Source organism: Rhinoderma darwinii, chromosome 1 (genome assembly GCF_050947455.1).
Source record: "Rhinoderma darwinii isolate aRhiDar2 chromosome 1, aRhiDar2.hap1, whole genome shotgun sequence".
Taxonomy (NCBI): Eukaryota; Metazoa; Chordata; class Amphibia; order Anura; family Rhinodermatidae; genus Rhinoderma; species Rhinoderma darwinii.
This window is the reverse complement of record NC_134687.1, coordinates 573,327,264-573,351,246: the sequence shown is the minus strand read 5'-3', so window position 1 is coordinate 573,351,246 and position 23,983 is coordinate 573,327,264. Positions and strand designations below refer to the sequence as shown.

Below are 23,983 nucleotides of genomic sequence, written 5' to 3'. Positions count from 1 at the left end.
TCTCTTCTGTCGGTATAGCCCAGCAGAGTGTCGCCGCAGAAAAGTAAGGTAGAATTGTGTACCACCTGGTGCCTTTCTCTCCGCGTACCCGCAGTAGGTTTTATGTAAATCCCTATCCTGCATCTTTCCTCAGGTCTACATTATTAAAGGGGTATTCCCACTCACACGCCTATTTCTAGTATATGGCATACATGTGTGACGGCTGCGGGTCCCGCCTCTGTAACCTTTACCAGAATGAAGCATCTTAAACAGCCAATGACCTCGGTCCCTGCATTTGTTTGATACGTATGTGCAGTTTATACATGGAGCGTGTTAAGAGACGTTTAGACAGATGATAAAGAAGAATATTACAGTAAAAATACCTTTTAATATGGGATCTGATAGATTCCAGATTATCGGATGTCCATAGAAAAGTATATAAAACTCGTTTGTAGTGGTAGAAAAAGGCCACGATAAAATACTAAAAAACGATACTAAAATACTACAAGAAAAAGGGTTGTTTAATAAGAGGAATTTCTCTTCTTAGCCTTATGTTTCTGGTCTTGTGAATTTTCACATTATAGTTCGGTGTTCTGTGCCGGATTATGAGACTTTCTAGATTATTAGATGCCGAACTAAAAGAATGTTAGTGCGCTTTGTGGCTCTATCAGTTCGGCTTGGTTGGGTTAACCCCTTGACGCTGGTAAGATGTCAGCTTAGGTGATTATATAGGGAATATTTACTGCCTGTAATGTTACATACGGATATACCAGTAGACTGGTCTCTAAACTTTAATACATTTTTTCCATTAGGTTCACTGCACGGCCTCTTGTTGAAACCATCTTTGAAAAGGGAATGGCCACCTGCTTTGCGTATGGACAGACTGGAAGTGGGAAAACTCATGTATGTATTTAGTCTCCCCACATTATATGATTGAGAATCTATCAGTGCAGCATATGGGAGAAGGAAGCAGGTTAGAACTTGTGAATGTAGATGATGCCAGGTACAGAGACGTCCGTCTGCTTGAGCCTTGCCAGTTGAATATTTGATCAGTGGACGTGATGACTGACACTTAGGCTGGATTCACACGAGCGTGGCGTTTTTGCGGACACAAAAACGCGGCGTTTTCCGCGCGCAAAAACCACTAGACAGCTCCGTGTGTCATCAGTGTATGATGCGCGGCTGCGTGATTTTCGCGCAGCCGCCATCATAGAGATGAGGCTAGTCGACGTCAGTAAATAGTCACTGTCCAGGGTGCTGAAAGAGTTAACTGATCGGCAGTAACTCTTTCAGCACCCTCGACAGTGAATTCCGATCACAATATCGAGCAACCTGTTAAAAAAAAAAAAAAAAAAAAAAAAAAAGACGTTCGTACTTACCGAGAACTTCCTTCCCGGCCGTTGCCTTGGTGACGCGTCCCTCTCTTGACATCGGGCCCCACCTCCCTGGATGACGCGGCAGTCCATGTGACCGCTGCAGCCTGTGCTTGGCCATTGATTGGCTGGAGCTGTCACTTGGACTGAATTTTCATCCCGGGAGGTCAGACTGGAGGAAGAAGCAGGGAGTTATCGGTAAGTCAGAACTTCTTTTTTTTTTTTTTTACCTGTGATCGGAAGTCACTGTCCAGGGTGCTGAAACAGTTTAACTCTTTCAGCACCCTGGACAGTGACTATCTCCTGACGTCGCGTACCGGAAATTTTTTTGCCGGGTTCGGTCAAAGCGAGTTCGGCCGAACCCGGTGAAGTTCGGTTCGCCTTGTCCGGGTTCACTCATCTCAAAGACACTCCATTTGGATGTTTGTAAACGGAAAAGCACGTGGTGCTTTTCTGTTTACATTCAGAGTTTGACAGCTCTTGCGCGAATCACGCTGTTCGCACGTTAGTGCTTTCGTGCGGCATGCGTGGTTTTCACGCACCCATTGACCTCAATGGGTGCGTGATGAGCGAAAAACGCCGAAAGAATGGACATGTCGTGACTTTTTCAGCGGACTCACGCTGAGTAAAAATCACGCACATGTCCGCACGGCCCCATAGACTAATATAGGTCCGTGCAACGCGCGTGCAAATCACGCGCGTTGCACGGACGTGATTCCCGTTCGTCTGAATAAAGTCTTAACATGCACATTCCTCCATCATAGGCAGGGACTACACCGCCAGCAGTGCCCCATGTTACCCTTCCCAGCAGTAGTGTATGGCAGGATAGGCACGTTGTGATCCTGTAGAAGTGGTAGGACGACCAACAACCGTTTATGCAATGATTTGTCAATTGGCCATCTCACTGCTATACGGTTTACTGTGTAGATATGCTGGCAGGCCATTAGCTGTAGTTTTGACTTGTATTTCTTCCCCAAAGGAAAGCATTATCCTCATGTATTCTTTACAATACAGTCCGACAGTCAGAGCCCTTCTAGTGAAGCATCGTCATCTGCCCTGCAGAAATTAAGTCTAATCTTAAAGGGGTTTTCCAGTCCCTAATAATTGATGGCCTACCCTCGGGATAGGATGTCAATAGCTGATGGGTCTGACTCCCGGGACCCCCGCCGATCAGCTGTTTTGAAGGGGATGCAGTGCTTGTACGCGAGCTGCTTCCCCCTCATTTCTTCTTGCTCACTGTGAACCTTCAACACACGTTTAGCGGCAATTCACAGGTATTGCAGCCGCCTTCTCACATTCACTTCAATGGGAGAAGGCTGCAATACTGTAAATCGCCACTACATCTGTGTCGAAGATTCACAGTGAGCAAGTAGAAATGAGGGGAAAGCAGCACTGTACCCCTTCAAAACAGCTGATCGGCGAGGGTCCCGGGAGTCGGACCCCGACCCATCAGCTATTGATGGCCTATCCTGAAGATAGGCCATCAATTTTAGAGGCTGGAAAACCCCTTTAAGGGCATGTTCAGACGTGGCGCAATTGCTGTTTAATTCCGCTTCGGACAGTCCGCAGTGGAAATATTCAGCAACCGGTTTTATCCGTTGTTTTCTATACCTTTTTAGGTAACTTAGTTCAGACGCTGCAGAAAATAACAGTGCGGAATTTAAGCTGCAGTGCAGAATTTTCATTCCGCAGGATGCATGGCCGCCAGCGGATAAGCAGCAGATTTTCACTGCAGATTTTAGCCTTTGCAATGCAAGTCCGCAATGATATCCGCCATGTCTGAATTAACTGTCAAATATGCAAATGTTGCTGCAGATTCGTTGTGTAATTTCCACGAATTTGCGTCAACATTTGCAGCGGAAAAATTCCGCCACGTCTGAACATGCCCTTATTCTGTGGCCAAGATATGATTCTTTTTTTTATGAATTGTTTTAGGAACTTACTTTTTTTGTTTCTCTCCAACTTTCCATTAAAGACTATGGGTGGTGATTTCTCTGGAAAGAATCAAGACTGTTCAAAAGGAATATATGCTCTTGCAGGTACTTAGGAAATTACATTATCCAATCTTTGAGAACCTTGGATACTAAAGTATAACGGCATGATGGGAAAGTCTGTTCTGTTATAATGCGGGATCACCATATTGACCACATCCGTTCAAGTCTGGATGTAAGATCTTGGAGGTTTGCACCACATATATGGTATAGGATGACTTGTTATATCGCTCGTATAAGGTCTCGTCTGCACCATGATAAACTCGTATACGAGTTACCCTCTCATGACTGTTTAACATCAATGCTTTGTAGAGAAAGAAGTGTGTGTGTGTGTGTGTGTGTGTGTGTGTGTGTGTGTGTGTGTGTGGTGTAAAGGTTCAAAGCATTTCCCAATGTTTACGCCCAATGTAGGGAAAAAACAAGATGGATTGGAAATTAATTGCGCCCGATGGAACTCAATGACTTTATTTGGGGTTTTGTCTGGTTTCTGTCATCTTACTGGACAAATTAGCTCTGCATGCTGCGGTATTGTCCAGCAAAAATTATGTAATCTGCAACGGAGGTTCGATGCAGATGTGAACAGGGCCCTAGATAGATGAGCACTGTCTCCAGCTAAATAATAACATGGGTTTGTCCTGAAATTAACATTCATGACCTGCCAATCAGTTAAGTTTTAAAGGGAATACATTTTATTTTTATGTTAACCTAATGGGACATGTAGATTTACTTTTCTAATATAATGTCTGTTTATATGGGGCAGCGTTACATGCTTATAATTTGCGGTTACGTCACCACACCAGGAGTTTATTTTTAATTTCCTGCGATGTTCCGTTTCTTTGCTCAGGCAGCACTTCCGTCTGAGAAAGGCACAGCACGTCATCCACTACATTTACCGGCAGTGGGCCGGGCAGATGTTTCATGAGCTCTTCAGAGCTCCGCCTCTGGTCCCACTGCCTGTAAACACAGTTGATGATGCTCCGTGCTTCTGTTCAGTCGGAAGTGCGGCCTGAGCAAAGACTCGGAGCGTTATCCATCATAGTACACGCCCCCTCCTATTTCGTCGTCAACGCCTCCTCCTCACACTTCAAAGGACGGCCATAACATGGCCGAGAAGGAGGAGGAGGCGTGGACGATGGACAGGAGGAGGAGGGGCGTGTACTATGATCAACTGTGTTTACAGGCAGTGGGATCAGAGGCAGAGCTCTGAAGAGCTCATGAAAGGAGGAGGGTATTTTGTTGCTCCCTGTAGGAGCAGAATCCCTAGCCACAGCTTCAGCCGAAGCTGTGGCCTGGGATTCCTCTCCAGGAGAAGTTCGGGACTTCTCCTGGAGAGGTCCCCCACAGGAAGGTAGGGGGAGGCCCATCTATGGGCGGGGGTGCCATGTACAAGGATGCTGTGTAGCACTACCTACAGGGGGGCTCTGTGGCATTACCTACACCTGTGTGATTATTAGTGTGTTTGACGATGTGCAGGGAGGGAGCTGGCTGCCTATAGTTATAGCAGGGAATGACCATGTGAACATAAAGGGGCGTGGCAGTATGCAAATAGCTGAGATGCTGAGGAAGGGGGGTGTAAGCTGTCTCCTCAGATGCAGCAAGGGATCATGGGTATTGTGGGTTACAAGAGAGGAACAGAAGCAAGGGATGTAAACAAACACAGCAACCGTGACGATTGAGATCAAACAAACTGGTTAGAAAGTATGTAGGGGGTTTTAGTAAAGACAAACCAAGGCCGGGGACACTTTTTTTTAGAAAATATTTTTTTCTTGGCCAACCCCTTTGTCAGGTTATGGTTTGACAGCTGGAACTCCTATCATTCAAGAATAAACATGACTGTCTGAGCTCGGTTCTTTGGTTTCGGTGGAGTAGTGGCCATTTTTGCTTTGTAACACTCCGTTAAAATGAATAGGAATTGTGCAACTCCCCTCATTTTCTGATCCAAAATGAGACGTTAAATCCTATGAAATTTTTGAGAATTATACACATAAAAAAATATTCCTTTGATTCTGCTGTTTTCCTTGACCTATATACCAGTGTTTGCAGGTGTATTTTTGCCTATTTACATCTTACAGGCCTGGACGTCTTTATTCATAATAGAGTTTCTGGGTTTTAATGTTATGTTTCTTTTTTTTATGCAGCAAGAGATGTATTTCAGATGCTAAAGAAACCAAATTATAAGAAACTAGAGCTTCAAGTATACGCTACGTTTTTTGAAATTTACAGTGGTAAAGTAAGTGTTTAATAGCATGCAGTGGATGGTGCGTTTAGATATAAAGAATAGCATACAATATGGTCTTATTAAAAATGTAATATCAGGATTTATTCTTTGGTTTCACGTCAGCAGCTTTTTATTCTAAGGACATTCGATTTCTTTCCTCGTGGGTTTTATCTATTTCTGTTCTGGATGCTTTGGTTTGCAGAAGGAAAGATCCTTTACCGTTTCTGCAAGAGTCCTTGTATTTTCCAGCATTGTTATATGGTATTACTGTAATGGAACTGATGTTTATTTTAAATACATCGAAAACAATCATTAAAGGGTAACTAAACGTTCAACCAACTTCTAATAGTGACATGTCAGAAGTTTTGATTGGTGGAGGTCCGAGCACTGAGACCCCCACCAATCGCTAAAACGAAGAGGCAGAAGTGCCAGTGAGAGCTGAGCCGCTTAGATTGTTAGACTTTTTATGGAAAGCCACTGTAGCGGTGTATGGGCCCATAGACTTTCTATTGAGTCTGTACACCGCTACATTGATTTCTGGAAAAAGCCGAACAGAAACGAAGTGGCTCCGCACTCACACGAGCAATTCTGCCACTTTGTTTTAGCGATTGGTGGGGGTCTCAATGCTCGGAGCCCCACCAATCAAAACTTGTGACGTGTCACTATAACATGACAGAAGTTTGTTGAATGTCTAGTTACCATTTAAAGGGGTATTCCCAGCCAACCACTATGCAGGGTATTGTGAAACAGTCCCTTGTAACCCCCAGGCAGACTGACTCCATCGATCAATACGTGATGGCATTTCCTATTGGTATGCCATCACTCACTATGATGGGGAAAAACCTTTAAGACTAAGGCATTCTGCGGAAGAGATAAAATAATGGCGCCAGTTCCCCTCCTGCCCTGTAGTCTGTACTGTGGTTGCCTGGGATGTAGTGACTGTTAAAGATTTGAGTTTTGCAAATAATTTTGGCAGGTGGATAAAAGGCTCCAAACAAGAAAAATATGAATATAATTCTATTGAGACATGATCATGTCTATATTTTTTCAATAAAGCTTTTTTTTTCTCTTCAATAAAACGGTTTAGTGAATGTTTGATACACTTTTTAGGGTTGTCTGGGAAAAGTAGAAAAAGCAGACCCTTTTTACTAATCTCTGACAATTCCTTTAAAAGGGTTTCCCCAATATTTAATATTTACCATGTATTCACAGGATAGGTGATAAATGTTAGATTGTGGGGATCCAACCTATAGGACTCGATCACTAGAACAGGAGATCCCTGGTCCTCCTCCTATGGATGTCCGCACTGATATGCTCACTTGGCGGTTTACAAACCTCCCATAGACTTGTATGGAATGACTTTTAACCAGCAATTGGTAGAGGGTCTCAATGGATGGACCCTACCTATGGATATGTGATAAATTCTATAGTGGGAACCCCCTTTGATGGATTATTGTATGTAAATAATATGATCTTTTTATATGATAACTGAATCACATTTTGTTTTTTTCTTTAAGGTATTTGACTTATTGAACCGGAAAACCAAATTAAGAGTCCTAGAAGATGGCAAGCAGCAGGTGCAGGTGGTTGGCCTACAGGAAAGAGAAGTGAAATGTGTAGAGGATGTTCTCAAACTCATTGAGATTGGCAATAGCTGCAGGTATGATCCATAATGAGACTTCTTCAGATATTTGTATCGGACATAGGTGCAGCTTAGACCCTTATTACTATGTTTGGGATGGGGCTTCTTTGCTCTTAAGACCAGAATAACACACGCAGTTTTTTTGGCTTTTTTTCTTTTTTTTTTTTTTTACACAAACATAGGAGTGGACACAAAAGAAAAAAGATGCATCAATCCTTTATAGCTTTCTTAACTTTTGGATCCACTTCTGGCTTTGTATAAAAAAAAAACAATAAAAAAACTGCATCAAAACTACATGTGTGATCCTGGCCTTATAGAGTATTTCCTTATAAATGATGATTCTCAATTTTGTAAAAAAAAAAAATACACACTACCGTTCAAAAGTTTGGGGTCACCCAGACAATTTTGTGTTTTCCATGAAAACTCACTCTTATATTTATCAAATGAGTTGCAAAATGACTAGAAAATATAGTCAAGACATTGACAAGCTTAGAAATAATGATTTTTATTTGAAATAAAAAAAATTCTCCTTTAAAACTTTGCTTTCGTCAAAGAATGCTCCATTTGCAGCAATTACAGCATTGCAGACCTTTGGCATTCTAGCTGTTAATTTGCTGAGGTAATCGGGAGAAATTTCACCCCATGCTTCCAGAAGCCCCTCCCACATGTTGGATTGGCTTGATGGGCACTTCTTGCGTACCATACGGTCAAGCTGCTCCCACAACAGCTCTATGGGGTTGAGATCTGGTGACTGCGCTGGCCACTCCATTACAGATAGAATACCAGCTGCCTGCTTCTTCCCTAAATAGTTCTTGCATAATTTGGAGGTGTGCTTTGGGTCATTGTCCTGTTGTAGGATGAAATTGGCTCCAATCCAGCGCTGTCCACAGGGTATGGCATTGCAAAATGGAGTGATAGCCTTCCTTATTCAAAATCCCTTTTACCTTGTACAAATCTCCCACTTTACCAGCACCAAAGAAACCCCAGACCATCACATTACCTCCACCATGCTTGACAGATGGCGTCAGGTGCTCTTCCAGCATCTTTTCAGTTGTTCTGCATCTCACAAATGTTCTTCTGTGTGATCCAAACACCTCAAACTTCGATTCGTCTGTCCATAACACTTTTTTCCAATCTTCCTCTGTCCAATGTCTGTGTGCTTTTGCCCATATTAATCTTTTCCTTTTATTAGCCAGTCTCAGATATGGCTTTTTCTTTGCCACTCTGCCCTGAAGGCCAGCATCCCGGAGTCGCCTCCTCACTGTAGACGTTGACACTGGCGTTTTGCGGGTACTATTTAATGAAGCTGCCAGTTGAGGACCTGTGAGGGGTCTATTTCTCAAACTAGAGACTCTAATGTACTTGTCTTGTTGCTCAGTTGTGCAGCGGGGCCTCCCACTTCTCTTTCTACTCTGGTTAGAGCCTGTGTGTGCTTTCCTCTGAAGGGAGTAGTACACACCGTTGTAGGAAATCTTCAGTTTCTTGGCAATTTCTCGCATGGAATAGCCTTCATTTCTAAGAACAAGAATAGACTGTCGAGTTTCACATGAAAGCTCTTTTTTTCTAGCCATTTTGAGAGTTTAATCGAAGCCACAAATGTAATGCTCCAGATTCTCAACTAGCTCAAAGGAAGGTCAGTTTTATAGCTCCTCTAAACAGCAAAACTGTTTACAGCGGTGCTAACATAATTGCACAAGGGTTTTCAAGTGTTTTCTAATCATCCATTAGCCTTCTAACACAGTTAGCAAACACAATGTACCATTAGAACACTGGAGTGATGGTTGCTGGAAATGGGCCTCTATACACCTATGTAGATATTGCATTAAAAACCAGACGTTTGCAGCTAGAATAGTCATTTAGCACATTAACAATGTATAGAGTGTATTTCTGATTAATGTTATCTTCATTGAAAAAAACTGCTTTTCTTGCAAAAATAAGGACATTTCTAAGTGACCCTAAACTTCTGAACGGTAGTGTATATATTTGTATTTTTTAGTTTTTCTTTTTTTTTAAACCCTTTTCCCCATGTAATATACATCATAGGTGACTGATCTTTTTCTCCCCGTTCTTTAGAACGTCAGGTCAGACCTCGGCTAATGCACACTCTTCTAGAAGTCACGCCGTGTTCCAGATAATCTTGCGACGGAAAGGGAAGCTCCATGGTAAATTTTCTCTGATTGATTTGGCTGGAAATGAAAGAGGTGCTGACACCTCGAGCGCAGACAGACAAACACGACTCGAAGGGGCTGAGATAAACAAGAGTTTATTAGCACTAAAGGTGGGTTTTTATGTAAAGACGAATGACGTGCAGTTTGTGGTGCTAAGAAAAATATAGAAAGGTGACATCCTCGTCCTGTATTGTAATCGCAGACGGCACCTTTTCTGATTGTTGTAGGGAGTGTAAGCAAAATCAGGCTTACTGGGCAGTAAGATACTGGATGGTTTCTGCTAAATATATTCGAAGAATAATCCTCATTCCTATTAATAATAAACCTAATTACTGTAATACTTCATAAGATAGTGTATTAGGCTGAGTTTACACGTCACAGATTTTCGGTGCGGATTCTGAACCGAAAATCCGCAACAATTTACAGTACAATGCCTATGGATGGGGTTTTCAAAACCTAATCCTACAGCAGAAAATACCCATTCGGAATTCAGGGCATTCTGCAGTTTTTCAAATTCGCCGCATGTTAATTCTGTCGCAGATTTTCACTGCAAATTGCACATTTTACTACTCAAAGGGAGAAAGCCACAGTGTCTGAACTCACTCACTGTTTTATCCTTGAAAGAATGTCTATTAAATGTATGAATTATCCCAAAATTCTGCCGTTGTGTCCCGGTACATCTTGTAGACGAGGGGATAAGATTGGCTTCTGCTCTATGTTTTCAGGAATGCATTCGTGCACTGGGTCGAAATAAACCTCATACGCCGTTCAGGGCGAGTAAACTGACCCAAGTTCTGCGGGACTCTTTTATTGGTGAAAACTCTCGTACCTGCATGGTAAGCCAAAACTCCTATTTTGCATGAAACAGTTGGTCACTTGAATTGGAGCCAGGAGTTGTGTACTTTTATAAGGAAATTGGCTTAGAATTAGGCATAACCTTTTAGTATTTTGAGTTACTTTAAACTTTATAATATACTTTGTTTCAGTTCTTCACGATTTTCAAGATCGGTTTGCTGTCAGTGAATGAGGACATGGTTTACACCCAGAGGCAGACTAAGGTTACATACACACAACCGTTTTTCCACAGTATAGCACACTGACCCATTCATTTCTATGGCCCCATGCACACTAAAGTGTTTTGCACAGATCCGTGTGGGGGGGCCATGGGACCGAGCCACCGAACTCCAAGCGGGTCCTTTTCCTGTCCGTGTTTGCGGCTCGGTCTCGCCCATTACTCTATGGCGATGTGAAAACCACGGACATACGGAACGGATGCGGAAGACACACGGACAACGGAGCTGTTGTTTAAAGGCTGCAAAATACAAACTGCTGGTTTGTTGAACTCCTCACTAGACGGGATACAATTAAGGCAGACGTTCATCTGAGAAGTATAATAGCGTTGCAGGTTTTCAGCCTCTGGATGTAAACTAGAATGCCCCCTTCACTGACAGCAAGATGAGATGTTGAAAATTGGAAGGAAGGAAGTAAAAAAATGAACTGTTGCAGCAACATGCAGCTCTGAAAACTTAAGTTACTTGCGATGCAGGCAGCGCAATACAGTGATCTTTGGTCCTGCGACCTGTGTTGCGGCCAAAGTCGCCGTGTAGCCCTAGCCTTTATTCTAGAATAAATCCGTTTTATTTACATAAAACCGGAAACCAATTTTTTTTTATGTATTTTTTTTGTTTTTGTTTAAAGATGAATAATCATGTCCATTCACTTGTAGATTGCTACCATTTCTCCTGGAATGGCATCTTGTGAAAATACCTTAAATACCTTAAGATATGCAAACAGGTAATTCTTTCCTTTCTGATATCTCACTTAGATTTGAAGTATCTGTCTTCAGAGCATATATCTACATTAGTAAGATACATCATTTTTGAGTGTACAGTTCTTTCGAGTTTCTTAACGGGGTTGTATCATGAATAAAACCCATGTGCTATTAGGCGGTGTTCACACAGCGTTTTTTTGTGAGGTGTATTTCGGGAATTTTTTTTTTTTTTTTGCACCTGTGTAATTATCTTGTGATGTAAAAGAAAAAAAAAAAGTGCCTTGTCGATTTTTGCCACAGTAACTGCATTGTATCCCATTTAATTCAATGGGGTGCTTAAAATACATGAAAATTGCTTTTGATTAGAAAACACGTGTATTTTTGACCTGGATTATGCAGGTTTTTTTTTTTAGCTCATAAATTACTCTGTTCGAACACACCCTTAGGGCATATGGATATGATAGAGGGGGTCCCCATTCAGAACCCCTCTCTATGAATCCAGCACATTCTGGCGAACTCAAGCTGTCCATGAATTACATCTGCCGTCTGAATGGCTGTCATGTAATACTACCAAAGAAGGTTTCCCGCAGCAAAATCAGCTGTTTGCTGAGGGTGCCGGGCACTGGACCTACGGCGATGAGCTGATCGCCATGGTGGCTGCATTATGGAAGGAATTGTCTCCAATGAGGCAAAGGTAAATGTCCTATATAATCACAAGCCATATGTCTCCTGGCAGTAAGAGCGGGGGTTCACTATTGCTAAGCCCCCTTTCCCGTCTCTGCCCTTACTTCAGCACTGAGGCTAGTACCACGTTACCGAACAACCACATTTGGAAGCATGTAATGATTTTAGCGGTTGTACAGGATTAGAAAAACCTGCCGCTACACCGATCTATAGGTTGTGGCTAAGGCTGGGTTCACACGACCTATTTTCAGACGTAAACGAGGCGTATTATGCCTCGTTTTACGTCTGAAAATAGGGCTACAATACGTTGGCAAACATCTGCCCATTCATTTGAATGGGTTTGCCGACGTACTGTGCAGACAACCTGTCATTTACGCGTCATCGTTTGACAGCTGTCAAACTACGACGCGTAAACTGACTGCCTCGGCCAATAAGTGCAGGACACTTCTTTGCAGCGTAATTTGAGCCGTTCTTCATTGAAGTCAATGAAGAGCAGCTCAAGATTACAGGCGTCAGAGACGCCTCGCATGATACGAGGAGGCGCTTTTACGTCTGAAACTACACAGCCGGTTTCTCCTGAAAACAGTCTGTCTTTTCAGACGTAAAAGCCTCTCATCGTGTGCACATACCCTTATAATACCACACACAACCTGTGGACAGGTCTGCACTGCTTTTGGATGAAACGGACTGTTTTTTTCTAATCCTGTAAAGCAGTTTTCCCATCATAGCGAGTGGGGACTTATCGCTTACTGATTGGTGGTGGTCTGACTGCCAGGAAATCCACTGATTCAAGTGCCGTGGCTGCTTCCAGGGGTTTTCCTGCACAGTGGTTTGTGCCTCCAGCCACCCGATATGCAGGAAAATGAACTTAGCCCCATTCACTTTAATTCTGTGTGTTGAAGTTTCACACAGGGTGGTCCCTACTTTCCCAGGATAGCCGTATGCCATAACATTGTCCTCTTTAAGCACTTACTGTATACATGGCATCCAGTCTGTTTCATATTACTTAGCTGTACAGCACAAATCTGGTTTGCACTGTGCTGCCAGCAAGGAGGGGGAAAGCCGTTACAGCAGTCACATCGTGGCATTCCCTATCACAGTCCCTTAAAGAGGACCTGTCACTAGGTCATATACGTTGAACTGGTGTATTGACCTGAATAGCTCTGTCTCCGGGATTCCAGCGCTGTTTTTCTTTACTTTTTCCTGGACCCCCTGTTTCCAGAAATATGGCCCACTTGTGTTGGCTGCCCCTATGCTAATTTGCTGTAGTTAGCCAACAGGGTGTGAACTACCCTCAAACTGCCTCAGTGATTTGGTCAGCATCAGAGGCAGGGAAGCTAGCTCCACCCGGTTGGCTAACTAGAGCAATTTGTATATAGGGAGCCAACAAAACAGTGGACCATAGCTCTAGAATGGGGGGGGGGGGGGGGGGGGGCAGGGAGACAGCGCTATCCAGGGCAGTTAACCAGTTCTACTTATGACACGGTGACAGGTTCTCTTTAAAAATGCTCTGAGGTTGAAAATGGATTGGTATATATGCTAGTGTGAACAGATCCTTGTGTACATCTCGCGTTCAAACTCATCATGTTTGTTTCACAGGTTAATATATAGAAATCTGTACAAAGCCTAATGAGTGCTATCACTATGTAATCGGTGGTGACCTGCAGATTCCTGTATGACAGTCTCTCTCTTATTACATGTTTTGTGGTAATATTTGATGGAGCTGTGACATTGGTCAGAGTTGTGCCCAAGCTGCTTAAAGGGCTTGTACAACATTAGAAAACCATGGCTGCTTTCTTCAAAAACCGCGCCACGCATGTCAACAAGTTGTGTGGGTTATTGCAGCTCAGCCCCATTCACGTCAGTGGAGCTAAACTGCAATACCAGTCACAACCCATGGAAAGGTGTGGCGCTGTTTCAGGAAGATAGTAGCAATTTTCTAATTCTGTGCAACACTTATTTTTCTCAGATCACTGCCAGTCTGTTCATGAGCTACAATTTGGTAACAGACAATCTAGTAACATCAGCCCTACTGTGGTCATCGAGCATGGCTGTTACCCAACAACCCTGCCCATAATGTGCCAGCTTAAGCTCATGGACAGTTTGGCAATGATTGGCGAATTATAACCGCCTTGTGCAGCACTGAAGCCTCATATTGATGCAAACTATAGATGATGGATGTAGTGGTCGTGTATTGTTATATAGCACAGTCTTGCTTTGCATTTCTTGTAATGTTCTATTGAATCTGCCATTATGGGTCGACAATGCTAAAATCTGTTCTGTCCTTCTCAAACTTTGCTTCACCTTCCTGCTGTGTCTCGGGCTCCAGGGTAAAGGAATTTGGGATTAGTCCATCGGATATTCCCTTCTCTCAGGGTAGCGGTAGTCGCTCTGATCTCTCTCCTTCCTATGAGTATGACGACTTCTCTCCTACGCTCACCAGGTCTCTCTTACTCCAGAACTTTGTCGTGTGCGCTCATGTGTTGTTTTGGCCTGAGCCATTGACGCTATCCCTTTATTTTTTGCTCATGCTTTCAGTTGATTTTTGTGTTGCATGGTTTTCTACATTTTCATCATAAGTTGGTAGCATGATTTTCGTGTCAGACATTTCTTTTTATTGTATTTATTTTTAGCTGTCGGCTTGTAGAGATTTCCTTGTTCTTGCTGTAGGACACCATTTGGCTTTCTGACACTTAAAAGGGGTTGTCCCAACTGGTGAGGTCAGTGAATAAAACCCCCAATTGGGGACGCTGCGGTAGCCGCACATATGCTGCATGGTGGTGCGTAGTCTGCCAGAGCATGGCTAATAGAGAAAGGGCTCCGCAGTAAAGAACAAACTTTGCATGACATCCTATCCTAAATAGAGACAGGCATATAGACAGGGGTTGTCCAGCTGGGACAACCCCTCTAAGTAGCCCCCCAAAAAAGGTGAGCAGGTTGTGCATGCAAAGTTGCTCTCTTAATGAAAATAATGGGGGTCTCATTCAGCATTCTCCATTGCTGGCATTCATTTCAGTGGCCAACGACCGTGCATGGGTGGTCTGCATCACCGGCCAGGAACACATCTAGGCCTTCCTTGAGATCCGTAGTAGCGTGGCATGTCTTTAGATGTTACATGTGAGTCCCCTCAACCCTAGTGGCCGAGGAGGTGGAGGGGTGTAAAACATATGCATGGGTATTATTTTATCACCCCCATTTAGCACTTTTGAGAGCTGGTCCAATCAACAGGGCATCTGAAAGAACAGTTTTACTCCTTTTTGGGGTGAGTGTCCCTTGTACAAGGAAATCCCACTTTGCCTCTCAGGAATATCTGAAAATGACAAGCCCTGGTATCTTGAACCTGGGAGGAATGGGTTCCCTGTGCCAGCGTTACAGCCTGTATAATGCACTTTCCTCAGGGCCGTTCCATACGTGGGCAGCACATAAGTGTTTCCTATATGCTTTAAAGATGGCATTTCATTGTGTATATAGGACATGGATCTAGAACAAGGAGATCTTACAGCTGACATTATACATTCAGATAGTTCTTTTAGTAGCTGCTGCTTTTCTTGTTGACTGAACATGTGAGCTGTTCCTCATTGTTGTGAACCGCTTCTCGTTTCAGAGTGAAAGAACTGACTGTGGATCCGAGCGCCGGCGGAGACCTCCGCCCCATGTTGCATCATGGCCAGAATCAGCTGGACGACCTGGAATCACTGTGGGGAGTGGGCAGTTCTCCTCAGAGAGATGATCTCAAGCTCTTATGTGAACAAAATGTGGGTGAATCCGTGTATCACACAGGCTGTCCGGTGACTTTATACTGCGGAGTATTGCACATTGTGTACACGATCTCCCAGAACTTGATTTACATATTGTGATAGCGGACTTCACTTTGGTATCGGTTGTTTTGGCGTAAGGTGTCCGAAATGTCCCTGGCGTTATAAAAAAAATCTAACATGCGTTTTTTTAAGGCGTTTTTAGTTTTCTTTTGGTGGCGTTTTATAAAACTCACTGCATGTCCTATATTGGAATATTCACTCACCTATCGCCCATTGAAGTCAATCCGTGTGCTGTGCGTGATTTACGCATCAATTCAATTGAAAATATTTTTTTTTTTTAAAAAGATGTGCTTTGTGAGTGCGTGAATAACGCATGCCACTCGCAAAGCACTCTGATGCATAACGGACCAGATTCACACGCTTTTTTTCACGAGCGTGTATCTGATACGCTCGTGTGAATGTAGCGATATTGGGAAAAATGCCTGAAAAAAACGACATACCCAGAATATGCTGCATTTGAAAAAAAATAAATAAAAAAACGCCACTGACCACAAAACTGCCTCAAAAACGCCACGAGCCAAAACACCGTTGTATGTAGTGCGTTTGTTGCAAAAGGATGCAATTTGTTAGACTTCCCGATGTCACATTTGCCCAAAAATTTGGCCCTCACAATAAAACAGAAAATGCCAATATTTCTATTAATCCCTTGTGACGAAACTGTGTGTCACGGCCGCGAAGGGAGAAAATTGAGCCGGCTAACGGGCGGATCCCGCTCCATGCTAAGCGATTGTCAGCTGTATGTTACAGCCTACACGTCACTGCAACGGCCGGGATCAGGGAGAACTACGAGCTGGCGTAGATTTCCACTAATTTATGCCATAAACTTGCGTGAATTATAATGTAAATTTGTATGGCCGTGGCAGGAGATGCCCCTTTCACTGAGCCTCACCCACTTTTGGGGAAAGTGCCATGGGTGTCGTAAATGCATCAAAAGTAGTAGTTTTTTTGCTCAAATTGCGACTTCTGATAATTCTTTTGCGCCTTTTCTACGCCAGAAAACGAGCGTAAAAAAGATAATGTTCCCAATAGTGTATGTTGACTTTATGACCTAGAAATTTCATTCAGATAATTTTATGTGCACTCATCATTCTGTGATATTCAGGAAGAAGAGGTTTCTCCACAACTGTTCACCTTCCACGAAGCAGTGTCTCAAATGGTGGAAATGGAGGAACAGGTGGTAGAAGATCACAGGGCTGTGTTCCAGGTATGACATATACACATTTCTTTCTGTACAGTACTAGTGCTGTCTACAGATACACATCCACACACTTTTTCCCTTTCATTATAAAGTCCATTGACTGGTGGAGTACACCTTGCGTGGTTTTCTGCAAAGTTATTGTTTAAAATTTTGAGGGCAATTGCCAACTCTCCCGGTCTATAGATACACAACTTCCTTTTGTCAGCAGTTTTATTTGTGCTAGTAGGTGTCACCCCAGGCATTCATTCAGCAGCAATGTGCTATATATGTACATACACCATGTATTATGAAGCGATCAACAGCTTATTTGGCATATAAGCCATCACTTCAGTGTGCTCATACACACTTGTGGGCAGTCAGTGGGTGCAGGATTTCTATGGGTCGGTCTGCCCATTCAGCAGCAGAGCAGTCCTTCCACCTCATCCTGTGGCTAGAAATAGATGTCTCTCTGTAATGAATTTCTTTCATATTAGCTGTGCTTCAGCTGCTAAAGTCTGGTCATGGTCACACACAAGGCCCCTCTCCTTCTCCCTTTCATCTGTCTTCAGGAATCTCCTACCTTAGCTCACCCGCCGCCACGTTACACTTGTCAGTTCATCCCCCTTCTTTCACTGATGAACTCTCCTTACCGCGCTCCAGGGATGCAGGACACCTGTAGGGCACTGATTCTCTGAAAGTTGCCCACAGCTGTTTACCAAGCAGCTAAGAACTATATGAACCAAAGCTCTCAGCTGACATCAAGAAGATGCTGCACAGCATTGCAATCTTCTTCAGCTTTGTCCTATGCTGTAGTGTATGTAGTACACAGCCAGTACAGAAATTAAAGGGCTTTAGCGAGATTTTTATATTTGTCAGAAGATTTCATCAATAGGTGATCGTTGTAGGTCTGACTAGACCCGAGCCCCCCCCCCCTCCTGCACCGATCAGCTGACTTAAAGCATACATGACTTTTCAGAATAAGCTGTCATATGTGTATACATGAGGAATAACACTATTTGTGGCCATTATATGACTTGTATTCTGTATTTGTTTTAGCAGTTTTCCTCTCTGCAGATGCACTCTATAATTTTGAGTTTCCTCAGAGCTAGTGGGCTGAATCTTAACGGCTATCATGTCTTCTATACACTGCACACATAGACTAGCAGGATTCTCAATAGACTCATGTCTGTCTCCTCTTCATGCTCTTCAGTCCCTCTCCTTAGACGCTGCTCTTAGAAGTCTATGGAGAGAGGAGGAGGAAGGAGCAAGTAGAGGACCCAGACGCTGTCCATAGAAGTCTGTGCCTTCCTCTCCCTGCTCCCCCCCAACCTCTCTAGACTTCTATGAGCAGCGTGTCTGGTTCCTCTACCTGCTCCTCCTCCTCTCTCCATAGACTTCTATGGGCAGCGTGTCTGTGTCTCTTCTCCGGTTTCTCTGCTCTGTAACTAGGGAAGGATTTTGCCTGACAACAGGGGATGGACACCAGATTACAGAAAAAGCGCCCCCTAGTGGCCGTAACTTCACACATTTTAACAAGAAGTAAATTACAAAGTGAATATATATGATATACTATTGGATTAGCATAAGTTGTTTAAAAATTTGGTGTCCATTTAGGGGCCATGTAGCTTCAATAAGTGCTGCGTCCCCTTCATTGTTTACACAAGCACAGTGCTGTACATACGGTTGTGACTGTGCTTGGTACTGCATCTCAGTCTTATTCAAGTTAATGGGGCAGACCTACAGTACCAGGCACAACAACAATTTTGTAAGGAAAGGCCATCAATATTAAAGCCCCAGAAAACCCCTTTTAAGCTGTAAAATAGACTAGAGTAGCCAATTGTAAGTAAGAAACGTCCTACAAGGTTTTGCGTTGATCGCTGGAGGTTCAAATTTTAAAACAAATTTAAAGGAGCCAACAAATAGCCAGATGACACACAATAGGGAGCGGGAAAGAAGATGTAATGGGGTGTGAGGTCGATCCTGGGAAGATAACGGTGCAGTGCATCATTAGAGAACGTACATTACATAACCGTGCAACCAAGCTTGCAAAAATATAAAAAATGTATGTGATGTTAATTGCCACTACCAGGGGAGTAGCTAAAGGCTTATGGGTCCTGGTGCAAGAATTCAGCTTGGGCTCCCCCAACACCACCAGACCCCTGCTCACACCAATGGCCAGCTGCCTTGCCTGACAGCCACCATGGGTGCCTCCACAGTATAATGCCCCCCCCCCCCCCCAGGTACCTCCACCATATAATATCCCCCATAGCTGCCTCCACATTATAATGCCCCCCATAGCTACCTTCACAGTATAATGCTCCCACACAGTATAATGTCCTCCAAAGCTGTCCCCACACAGTATAATGATCCCCATAGCTGCTCACACACAGTATAATGCAGCCCATACAGTATAATTCTCCCTCAGCAGCCAGTATAATGCCCCCATTTGTACCTAATAGAAAAATAATAACATAATTACTTACCTATCCCCGTTCCCATGACGAATGGAGGAGATCATCCTTCTCCTCTGCACTGAGCTGTGAGTGACTCGGCGCAGACAGGCGTGCTGACATCACTACATCGCGCCTGCCTGCGCCGAGCTGCTCGCGGCACAGTGAATGCTGGAGCAATGCTCCAGCTTTGAATTGAACTGTATCTGCGTCCTGTGGACGCAGATACAGTTGGAAGCGGGACCAGCGCGGTCAGCGCTTTGTGGCAACGGGCCCTTTGGACTCCCCAGGCTTAGGGGCCCGGTCGCAAGTGCGACCGTTGTGACCCCTATAGCTACGGCACTGGCCACCACATTGTATGTGCAGTAAAGAAAGGACATGCTAAGTTATCAAGTTCATAATTGTGAATATATTTTAACACAGGAATCTATACGATGGCTTGAAGACGAGAAAGCTCTGTTAGAGATGACTGAAGAGGTGGACTATGATGTGGATTCCTACGCTACACAACTTGAAGTAATCCTAGAGCAGAAGATTGACATCCTAATTGAATTACGGGGTATGTACTTGGCAACTCATCAGTTCTGCAAAAATACTGGAAACGGCGTTCATTCACTTGTAGATGGCCCATGGGTTCACATTGAATCCTGTACAGCTGTTTACGGCTATGTTCACATTTACATTTGGAGACTCTGTTGCAAATGACGTCAGAAGAATAAAGGGAAGAATTAGCGCTGCCTGGTTTATTAAATGAGCTAGTACAGCAGATATTGATAAAGTAATCTAGGCCTGTGGAATAATGCATACAAATAATGTTACTTAACCTTTCATTCTAGTCTGTGTGATCTGAATACATATAGTTACAGCAATGGGATTGGGAGAAGTAGTGTGACATAATAGAGTTTAAAGAATAGAAAAATAATAAATGCTTTTAATAAATAGTTAATTTAAATAAAAACAATGTTAATTGATGGTTGTGTAGTGCCAATGTCCCCTAACTCTGCACAAAAGACAAAGAAAAAGTTAGCTAGCCTGACTTACACAGGGCCTAAATGACCAATGTGGTTATGATATGTAACTATACAGATCAATATTTTGGTGGTGTACACCTAGTGTGATCTTTTTGCCCTAACATTATATATAAAATTGTAAGAGGGTAATATCTATAATGTATATCTGTGATCTGAATACAGTCTACTTCCTCTCTTTCAGATAAAGTGAAATCGTTCCGAGCTGCTTTACAAGATGAGGAACAAGCCAGCAAGCAAATAAACCCCAAGAGACCACGAGCCCTTTAAGGAAGGCTTTAACGAAGGATCACCGTATAAAGAACTTTCTCCTGTAAAATAGCATTATTATTAAACTGTGACCGTAAAACCCCATTACTTGAACCGTTAAGTCAACTTTTTATAATGTCAGTGGAAATTTCCTCCTCTTTCACTTGGATGGATATCAGTTTTTGGGCTAACCACTACACTGATGCCTAGACAAGCTTCAGATCCGAACGGCACAAACTTATCGGTAGGGACTACGAGGCACTTTGTCCAAAATACACCATTCAAAGTCTTATTTTGAAAATGTTTGTCAGTTTTTTTTATTCTTTTTTTTTTTTATTTTTTTTGTTTTTTTAAATAAATAACTTTAAAACTGTGTATCGGAGGAAATCCTCCATTTTCTTGCCATCCGAGATTTCATATTGCTGCAGAATGAGAAATGATGGTTCTAAGCTACTTGCCTACTCATCCGTGATTGTACAGGTACAGATATTATGGACTAGCCGTGCACACCTCCTATACACCTCCTATGTGCCTTTCTGAAGGCTATTGACCCAACATGTTTTCATTATGCACAGCATTAATAAAATACAAGCGTCCTTTGTCGGTGTAAAGTTACAATTTATCACAGATCTAATTTTGTTGAAGGATGTGCCATATGTACAGAACAGAGTGGGTTGGCAGCGGCAGAATAATTTGTTGACATTCAAAATTCACCGCCTGTTTGAGACTGATAGTAAAAAAACGAAACTTCCCATACATACCGTTCTTTCATTAGCCATTGGCTGTTCTTTCTTTCTTATTATGGTGGTTATTATTCTTTTTTTATTTATTTTTAATTTTTTAAGCTCTTAACTTTTTTGAGAAAATTGGGAAATCTAAACCACTCACTGTTCTTTAACGGTCAGTCTATGCTTTGCATTGAATTTTTTGGGTCGACATAATGTATAATGTACAGCTGCCAATTATTAATGAGCCTGTTAAACCAAAATCCTAGTCCGACCTCATGCAGATGGCAGAGCTACACTCTGTATGCTGCCTCTATATGCTTCTAGGGAAGAATTCATCCATAATATGGCGTCCGATGGAACATTTTTTTTCTTTCATATTTCATATGAACTAGGTATACGGAATAGACATGGGTGCCATATTACATCTCTACAATTTGTTACTTAAAGCTGTAATATGGATGTGTGAATAAGGCCTAAAATCTGAATATTTGGCTGTGTTCACACATGCATTTATTACATGACCCCATTAAAGTAGAGACACTTGGGGCTCAGTCACGTGTGTATTCAGATACAGGGGTAAATATGGCCATGAAATACAGATTGATTTGTCTGTATTTTTTCTTTCATCAAATATGGTACTAATATAGACGATACTTTGTAACTGCATTGGCTAACATGAGCTCTATATTCAGGAGCTTCCAACTGTAAAACTAAAATGAATGTAAAATAAGCCTGTGTGACTGAGGTCTAAGAGGGCAAATGTTTATTACATGACCGTATCACCGCTTTATACAAGCTTGTAGTTGTACTGAGCTGTAATATGGCACGAACAGAAGTCCAAGGGGCCATACTGTACCTGTGTATTCCCCCAATCTTATACGGAGTTAAAAAAAAAATTTTTTGCCATAGTTTATTTGGTCAAATTTCATATGAAGCTGTGCCATGTTCCATTGGGTACCATATTAGGGAGAACTCTACTAGGAGCAGTAATGCTCCGTAATGCAGTGCCATACAGAAACGCCATATGTTGGCACAGGGGGTGCCTTTGGTTTCATAGTACGCACAGCCCTCTGCCCTTAGCGTTATTTATCAGGGGGTTTGTGAGTCAATGATTGGCTGTTTGTACACACATGATTGAGTTTCTGCCTCTGGTGATACAGCTGTTCCCTCCATGTTTTATTAGGTGCACTTTAAAATCTGACTGGTAACGCCATACACTGTGCCTGCATCTCCTGTAAAGTAACCATCAGTGATTTCCATCTTCCACTTGTCAATGCACATTTTACTTGTTACTGTATAATTAATTTCATTTTTTTACTTTTATATTAGAAAAGAATATGGCCATTAATGACGTTTAGGTGTTGCTGCATATGCTTCACTGACAGAGTGATGGCGCTAGTTCCTCTTTTACACCATGTTTTCTTGTCTAGATCCTAAACAAAATAATGTATGCTGTTAGACCATGCTGTTCATCTGTACATTTCATCAATCAGAAGTTCCGTACCGATGATTATTGAACGATATAAAGTATACAGTCACTGCCTTATGTTCATTCTGTTAACTTATGCCTTTAGCACACGAGTTAACAATAAACAGAACAATGTTGGCAAGAATGGGGCGTTCGATGTTCTTATTGCTGTTCAATATCTTCTGCATATGATGGCGAACATAATGATGACATTATAGGGATGCTGAAAGGGATTAGGAGTTTCTCAGGCGTTTTAGGATCATAAGATGGGTGACATGCATCTTTAAGGGGCCTGCAACAATTTCTAATGTCTTAAAGGTGAAAGTAATTTAATCAAAGGAGGAGGGAGACAAGCAGTGAAAGCTGCCATTGCTTTTTAAATATGTATTACATCTCCAAAAGAGTAATTTTAGTAGAATCCAAAACCAAAATCCCAGGCTTGTCCCAAAAGGCTTGAGTCAGAAACTGTTGGAAACCGGTTAGACGCATGATAACATGATTGAGAACTGACACCCGCAAAGGAATCCTCTGATGACTCATTAAGGATTCTCTAGAAAGGACCGCAAAAGATAAAAAAACTTTACCTGGCATCGGCAGCAATTTACAAAGCGTCCACGGCCTTGGTCACTCAGGCTATGAAGCTATCGATAAAACAACTGAGCTGAGAAGAGACTTTTTTTTTCTTCTCCAGGGCAGAAGTGGAAAGAGATTCTTTTAAGTTTCCGATCGATGCCTCAAAGTCCAAGGCAAAAAAAGATTGTTGCAATGGAAGACCTCAGAGACCAAAACTCTGCCCAGGGTCAGGGAGAGGATTGACCACTTTTACTTGAAGAGGCGAGATACTCCTTGGGCTCAAGGGTACGCTCTTCAGTGGAAAAGGAAAATGGAGGCTGGTTATTGATTTGAAGTATATCAACAAATATCTAGAAAAAGTAAAGTATAAGACCACTTGAGTGTATTTTGCATCAGTATTCGTAAGTCAAAACCAGCTGTACATCTGAAACACGGAAGAGGTACAAATCTTTCCATTATAGGTTTCCGCTGAGTAGGCTCTCCTGATTTTGTCTTACAAACACTGATGAAAAATACTGACCTAAAAATTGTTGTGGTCGAAGATAAAGTTACGGCCTCTAGTCCTGTCCTAGTCAAGAGCCCTAATGCACCGAACTACCAGCATCGTAACTGGAATATGGCCACTAAATTCTGCATTATGGCTGACAATAAGGCCTCGTGCCAATT

General features: G+C 42.6%; 1 protein-coding gene across 7 annotated transcripts in view; it reads left to right on the top strand.

Annotated features, from left to right (window-relative positions):
- The window catches only part of KIF2A (kinesin family member 2A), a 76,060-nt gene extending 55,137 nt beyond the window's left edge, over positions 1-20,923 (top strand). For 5 of the 7 annotated variants that reach the window (XM_075839309.1, XM_075839283.1, XM_075839266.1 and 2 more), the window contains 12 exons: positions 792-882; positions 3,328-3,391; positions 5,482-5,573; positions 7,079-7,221; positions 9,277-9,481; positions 10,097-10,207; positions 11,098-11,165; positions 14,156-14,269; positions 15,431-15,581; positions 16,747-16,848; positions 19,695-19,830; positions 20,484-20,923. In XM_075839309.1, the coding sequence (XP_075695424.1) occupies positions 792-882; positions 3,328-3,391; positions 5,482-5,573; positions 7,079-7,221; positions 9,277-9,481; positions 10,097-10,207; positions 11,098-11,165; positions 14,156-14,269; positions 15,431-15,581; positions 16,747-16,848; positions 19,695-19,830; positions 20,484-20,569 (1,363 nt within the window). In that variant the 3' untranslated portion in view covers positions 20,570-20,923. The remainder of the gene's footprint in view (positions 1-791; positions 883-3,327; positions 3,392-5,481; positions 5,574-7,078; positions 7,222-9,276; positions 9,482-10,096; positions 10,208-11,097; positions 11,166-14,155; positions 14,270-15,430; positions 15,582-16,746; positions 16,849-19,694; positions 19,831-20,483) is intronic. The other 2 variants (XM_075839299.1, XM_075839320.1) reach the window with 1 other exon arrangement.
- Positions 20,924-23,983: the final 3,060 nt, after the last annotated feature.